Source organism: Dipteris shenzhenensis, chromosome 17, assembly GCF_047967505.1.
Source record: "Dipteris shenzhenensis isolate YYH24624 ecotype China chromosome 17, Dip_SZ_1.0, whole genome shotgun sequence".
NCBI classification, from domain to species: domain Eukaryota; kingdom Viridiplantae; phylum Streptophyta; class Polypodiopsida; order Gleicheniales; family Dipteridaceae; genus Dipteris; species Dipteris shenzhenensis.
The window spans coordinates 13,730,994-13,737,904 of record NC_141612.1 but is presented as its reverse complement, the minus strand read 5'-3'; the positions used below and the strand labels follow the sequence as shown (position 1 = coordinate 13,737,904).

General features: G+C 42.2%; 1 protein-coding gene across 1 annotated transcript; it reads left to right on the top strand.

Moving 5' to 3' along the window:
* Positions 1-2,615: 2,615 nt before the first annotated feature.
* LOC147891715 (uncharacterized) lies at positions 2,616-4,005 on the top strand. Its single transcript, XM_087388036.1, has 4 exons — positions 2,616-2,944; positions 3,036-3,080; positions 3,160-3,399; positions 3,809-4,005. Exons 1-4 carry the CDS (start codon positions 2,650-2,652, stop codon positions 4,003-4,005), a joined length of 777 nt encoding a protein of 258 aa, XP_087244162.1. The 5' UTR covers positions 2,616-2,649.
* Positions 4,006-6,911: the final 2,906 nt, after the last annotated feature.

The following is a 6,911-nucleotide window of genomic DNA, read 5'->3' as shown; positions in this document are numbered from 1 at the left end:
AAACTAAAAAGCAAGTGGAAAAATACTATTGCTGGTGACAAGATGTTTGCACCATTAGGAGGACAAATAAGGGCTCCATCTATTTTACACCAATTAAGTCAATTGATAGAGTTACTCAACCTACGAATGTGGTACATTAGGAAAGACACCAGTGGAGTTTATAAAGATCAAGTGGTCATGCCAAGATTGATGGGGTATTATTAATGTAGTCCAATCCCCCAAAATTACAAGATAGAATTTGGGCTTCCATTTTGACACACGAGTCAATGATGAGAACATTCAATTGTAGCAAGAAGATGACAAAGGTAAATTTGAAAAGGCATTGTTGATGATCTCAAGCAAAAGGAAAGCATTGCACCCTTGAACACAATCGTAGTGGACAAGCAAGAAGTGTAACGAGCCACTATTTTGATCATGGATTTGGCATCTAGGCAAAATCATTGGATTTGCCACTGTTGTTGCACCACTTTTGATGACAGACTTGGCATTGAGGCAATAACAAGTTGGTGGGCTAGCTATGTGTGGTAGTTTATTAGGTGCACATGTGAGCAATAGGAAACTAGCATTGAGACGTGGAGCTTGCATGTGCTAATGTATGGGAAATTCTTATAATGGCAAATCGAAAGGTAGGCATGGGTGACAAGGTGTAGAGGTGAGCAATAGGTTATGACCAAAAGTAAAACTTCAGCAATGAGCATCGAGAGTAGGTGGTTGGCATGTGCTTAAAAGACATAGCAACATTGACTCAATGTATTGAGAGAGTCCATTAGTTGCTACTATATAGTTATACATTAATCTAAAGGTAGGGTGTGGTTGATGGAGTTTAGAGAGTATGATGGATTTTAAAACAGAAGTTGGAGTCATGGTGTAGAGATGATGATGAAGTCGGAGGAAATCAAATTGGGGATTCTTCCGTCAAGGACCCAACAACATGTTGGTTTTGAGAGACAAGCTACGTGGCATGAAACCGAAAAGTTTTAATAGAGTGACTAGAGGATGGAGAGAATTATTGAAGGAAAGTTTGGTCCATGGATGCTCCTTTCGGGCAGCTAAAATGCATGTCGATAGAAGGGACAATGGTGAGGGCGAGGAACTATGATCAAGGAGGCTAAGGTTGGCAAAGGGCGTGGTGCACCTTGAGTAAAGAGATGATACACTCTTTTTGCAATGGATTTCCTTCTATAATCCCTTTCTTTGTGCAAGTCACCCAAATTCAAGGATCTTTGAGACCTTTGCCTATTGTAAAGCCGCATGTGACATCCACAAATCAATTCTAGCTTCCATTAGTGCAAGAAAGGAGGCTTGATTGAGGAAAGTATAAAAGAAAACTCATTTAGAACACGTTCTATTCAGTCTTAACAAACTCTAGGTGGTTGTTGGAATACAACTTATGTCCCAAGTCTAACAAGATAGCTAATGGCCAACAAGGGATTAATCAATTGAAAATACGTGTTGACAAAAGCTACAATGGTTATGATGAGGGGGAGAAGTGATCATGGAGGCTATGGGCAAAGAAGGGTGTGGTACTATGTGCATCAAAGAGACGGCACACGATTTTGCAAATGGTTTCCTTCTATAATCCCTTCCGATGCAGTGGCTTGAGTAGGATCCCGAGGATTCTTTTCATTTACAATATTCCATAAGCTTTTCTTCACGAGGACCAACTTGATCCTAGTTTGCCATGTCTCCTTTTTGTAGGGTCCCAAAGTCAAGGCTCCTAGAGGCAATTTGCGTATTGTAAAGCACCATGTTAAATGCTTGCAATCTGATTCTGGCTTCAACTATGAGTGTATGGGAAATGCTGATAGTGGCAGTTTAACAATCCAAAGGTAGGTGTAGAGATGAGAAATAGGTGAGCATTAGCCAAGACAACTTCTTGCTCATCATTAGCTTTCTTGAACTAGAAACACCTGAGAATCCTTATTTAAAATGGCTATGGTCACTAACCATGCCTTGACATGAGAGCATCGGTTAAGACAACTTTTTCTCACCCGTCATTGTCCTTCTTCAACAAGAAACAAGAGGGCCGAAATTCCCTAATGATGAACAATTAAAAATAAGAAATCCCTAATGATAGTTTGAATGTAGAACATTCAGGCTATATAGAAACCTAGATGCTAGAAAAAAGGAGTTTCTTTTTGCTCGAACTCAAAATATGTGTATCGCTCCATGTATGCCAATGCTTAGTATGCTGAAGAGTCACAATGCATGCAAATTGCATCCTGTGGATGTAAGTGAAATTTGCCTTTAGTCAATTCAACATATGATTGTGTGTTTGTGTTGATATATCAATCGATCAATTTAGTAGCTCATCTAATTTCTAACAAGAAGACACACACACACAAAAAACACACATGACATGTTTCATTGAAATATTTAGATTTACAACACAACACAACACAACACACAAACATGAAATTTTTATAAAAATTTTGATATTTGTATATAAAACTTGAAATTTTATTTGTTGGAATCATACATTCTAAGACCTCTCTAACCCGTCGTAGATGAGTCATGTTCCTCGTGAAAGGAAAAGTCATGAGTTTAAGAGCACTCGGGTACCCATCGAAGTCGGGAGCGACGTGGCACCCTCCCAAAGAAAAGGTCCCTTACTTGGGACCCCTTTGATATTTGCTTCCAATCCCCACGATGGAAGTGCAAGTGTTTGTGCATCCGTTGCGCGAGACAGCCAGAGATGCTCTCATTCTTGCCAGCAGGTCGGGAGTGAATCGCATGTCCGTGCCACACACAGTCGTTGCAGATACGCAGCGCTTCTGCGATTGGCTGATCGATGTGCTTGGTGCCGAGGATGTGCTTGGTGTTCCGAGGAGAGGGCGTTCGGAGGCGGTTTGGTTTCCGGTTGTAGCGGTTCGCATGCTCGATTCATTGATCGATTACATGCACGCTGGCGTCGTGCATGCTCGCGGACCGGAGAAATCCCAAGGTATCGTGGTTTTTAACTCTCTTCTGGTTGTTTGCTTGTGAGATCGGTCTTTGGATCTCACTTTTTTATTGGTTCATTTTGTGTATTACAGGCATAGAACAGCATGAAACACCAGCGGTTGCTAATCTCGCCAGAGGTGATAAATTTTCAGACTCCACTGAAGAAAGGTAAAGATTTCCGACTCTAGCTAATTTCCCCTTCTTGTGGCCTGTCAGAAAGGGCATTCGAGCTGGAATACCGGAACCTGGACAATGTCCACACTTTGCATCAGGCGTTGACGTACATATTGGAGGGGGAAGGTTATGCTCCAGTTGCCGGCCTCTTCCAGTCTAGTGGCTGGGGGAAGACCAGGACGGTGTGTGAATTGTGGCGGCAAGGGGTATGGGTTGTGTATTGTTCGTTTGCATCTGGCAGTGGCTATCCCAAAAGGTCCTGGATTGCAGATTGGTTCTGTGGTTCAAAGCAGAGAGAGAGCTTCAAACTGCTATGGTTGTGAAGGGCTTGAATGCTTTCAAACTGGAGGCCAGCCTGCAGGATCAGCTTAAACAAGTTGTCAAGGCTTCCAGAACTCCATTTTTCCATGACATCAAGAATGATCTGCACAGCAAGTTACTCTCTCTCCAAGAATGCAAGCTGCAAGAGATGTTCAAAATTGAAGATCTTCTGAATTATGAGTTATGAGATAAGGCTCGGTTCTAGTGTTGAACATTGTCTTGACACCAACAGCTTTTATAGTGCGGCTACATACTCTTAGTGTGGCTATATACTCTACAGAGTGGTTTGTAATCGAACAGGCACACAGAATCTGTAGCCTGCATATAGAAATGATTTTGGAATTTTATTCTAAATAAAGCTATGTTGTAGGTGTTTCTGGTGCTTTCAAAAACATGGTGAATGACAGAATTAGTCAGCTTCATACGAGTATCCTTAAACTGGACATTTTCATTGCTTCATATTTTTCTTCAGACAGGTTGAGCTTGGACAGTGGCACAAGTACAAACTTGGCGATGCTTATGGTGGTAGCAATCACTAATACACCCACGGCAAAGGCCCTTTTATGATTGCTATATGAACACACTAGAGATGACCGAAAGTCATGAGTCATCATGACAGGTTGGAAGCGTGCTCATTCTTTTCCATAGTGACTTTGATGCAGGCCAGCTCTTAATATAGCATCAATATGTAGGCATCAATAGCCACATCTGTCCTCCCACTTCCTCTTCAGTTTGTCTCTCCTTTGGTTGCTGAATTCTCTACAAACCAGGGCAGCAACAGTCCACAGTAGAGGCACCTTGGTTCAGATCAGATCCAGGGGTGGTAAGTCCTTTTGATTTTACTGTTCTACAACAGCATGCTGCTGCATTGTATTTCAGTGTTGTTCTACTAAGCCAATGACCACTTTTCTCCTTTTCTCTATCTCAGGTTTATATTATAATTCTGTCTGCTAGTCATTTGAGAGTAATTTCCTGCACTTTAATTCAGTTGTAAAGAGTCTAGTAATCACAGCGGTATGTTGGGGTAAGTATGATCAAGGGCTTGCTCTATGGTGCATGTGTGCATCTAGGGGAGTCACATGTGTGTTTGTGTGTGTTGTAAAGGCACATGAAGTGCTATGATGTGTCTAGTGTGTGACCTAAGTGATGATGTAAGACAAAGGGAATCCCACTGATGTAGGGATTGATTCCCACTGATGTAGGGACTGATTGCCACTATGTAGGGAAGGTATTACCTTCTCCCCCTTTCTATAAGAGAGTCTTCTCTCTCACAATCTATATAGAGATTTCATTGTGTTCTCACACCTCTTGCAAGATGCATCTGTTCTATCCTACGGGATTCTATTGGTATCAGAGCTCTAGGTTCTAGATCTAGCCTAGCCTAACATTAGATGCTTTCTCTAGCCTGAGCCCTAGTTAGGTGCCACATCATCATCTTCTTCCTCACCTCCATCTTGCACCTTCCCTTCCAAAGTCGATTTTGGAAGTGAGAGTTCTCTTCAACCTCGCATTCTTAGCTTCTCATCTTTCAGGAGAGTCTTCCCAAGGGCAGGGCGAATCTGCAGAACAAGCCATACGCGCTATCTCGCCATTTTTGGGGCGGCATTGTCTCAGGAAGCTGCGTCGACCTTCTTCTTGGTTCTCATTGTGGAGAGCAACATTGTCGAATTCCTTCCAGAGCGACATCACGACCTTGCTGCTCATCAAGTCTGAGCTCATTTGGAGCAACATTCGGGTGGATTTCGTCAAAAAACCAGCCCACGGTTCTTCTACAATGCTGGGCGACGTGCTTATCTTCTGTGCGATTCCTTTCTGAGGGTGAAGCTCTACATGTTTCCTTCCTCTCCACTGCAAAACCCCTCTGAATTTCGGCCTCTACATGACGAATTGGAGCAGATTTTCGAGCTGCCTCTTTGGCCATGAAAGCTTGACTATGCTAGTCTAAGTTTGACTTTGAACAGTCAAAGTTTGACTGGTAATTTGACCAAGATTTATTTTCAGTTTGCAGTGCTCATTTTCTAGCATATACTTGGTCATCTTTTGCTTAGACATCTTGCATAAATGTTGCTCTATGCTTTGACATTTACTTAAGTTACATAGAGAAATCCAAGTCAAAGTATTCAAGTTGTTACTCTTTGAAAGATTGCTCATATTTCACTTATAAGGCACTAGACACTGCCCTTGGGTAAGACCTTGCCATGGAAGCTAAGACCTTTTCTGAGAAGTTGGATGGAACTAATTTCTATACTTGGCAAACAAAAGCCAAGTTTATGCTTTTGAAAAAGAAGATATGGAATGTTGTGAATGGAAAGAAGTCTACAAAAGAAAAAGCTAATTGGTTGATCAAAGACAAGAAGGACTACTTCAACAACAAAGCAAATTTAGCTGAAGGAAGAACTCCATCAGCAAATGAAGAAAATGAAGACTATGCTTTTTAGGCACTTTGTCTTTTTTGTTTATCATCACTTGGTCAAATTTTGAGGTTCTCTGCCTGGAGTAGTACTCCAAAAAGAATATGTTTTGTAAATCACCTATGGTCACCATATGATGTAGGCCATGTGATATGTGTGTTGACTATCCCATTTCTGTGAACCACACACCCTTGGGAACCCTTGCTAGCATGAGATCCTAGCCATAGATTTATCCTTGACCACCATGAGATGGCATGAGAATTTATGAGACTAGATGTATCCTTGACATTGCAAGAGGCAATCCTTTGAGGGGGGTTTGTTGGGGTAAGTATGATCAAGGGCTTGCTCTATGGTGCATGTGTGCATCTAGGGGAGTCACATGTGTGTTTGTGTGTGTTGTAAAGGCACATGAAGTGCTATGATGTGTCTAGTGTGTGACCTAAGTGATGATGTAAGACAAAGGGAATCCCACTGATGTAGGGATTGATTCCCACTGATGTAGGGACTGATTGCCACTATGTAGGGAAGGTATTACCTTCTCCCCCTTTCTATAAGAGAGAGTCTTCTCTCTCACAATCTATATAGAGATTTCATTGTGTTCTCACACCTCTTGCAAGATGCATCTGTTCTATCCTACGGGATCCTACACGGTATCTGTGCATTGGTTCAAGCCCAACAGTTGTGTTCTGGAACACAGGAAGTTCGACGCCGTGGCATGTCACATGGTTCTTCCCACCAATTACTTACTCCAAAGTGACACAACTTGTTCCAACCTTGCAGCTTATAATTGTACTGTTTGAGCATAATTTGTTTCCTTTTCTCCAAAGAAAAGAAGTAGCAACACAACTGAAGAGAGAGGTTTGTCAAAACTGGAGTATTCTAGCTACTGTTGTTCCCAGATCTACAGTAGATCTGACTAGAAGATGGCTGGATCTGTTCTGGATGTCCAGATCTTAACTATACTATGCTGTTGCAGGTAGGCGCCTCCAAGGGAGGGCTGCACTGCTGCTGGAGGATGCAGGAGGAGAGCAGATCTAATGAGGGACGAGGCAGGGGTTGCAG

Excerpts from the sequence above, each read along its gene's own strand:
- LOC147891715 (XM_087388036.1), top strand. The coding sequence starts at position 2,650 with ATGGAAGTGCAAGTGTTTGTGCATCCGTTGCGCGAGACAGCCAGAGAT. Across the intron at positions 2,945-3,035 it reads CGGACCGGAGAAATCCCAAG|GCATAGAACAGCATGAAACA; the intron begins GTATCGTGGTTT and ends TGTGTATTACAG. Across the intron at positions 3,081-3,159 it reads GGTTGCTAATCTCGCCAGAG|AAAGGGCATTCGAGCTGGAA; the intron begins GTGATAAATTTT and ends GTGGCCTGTCAG.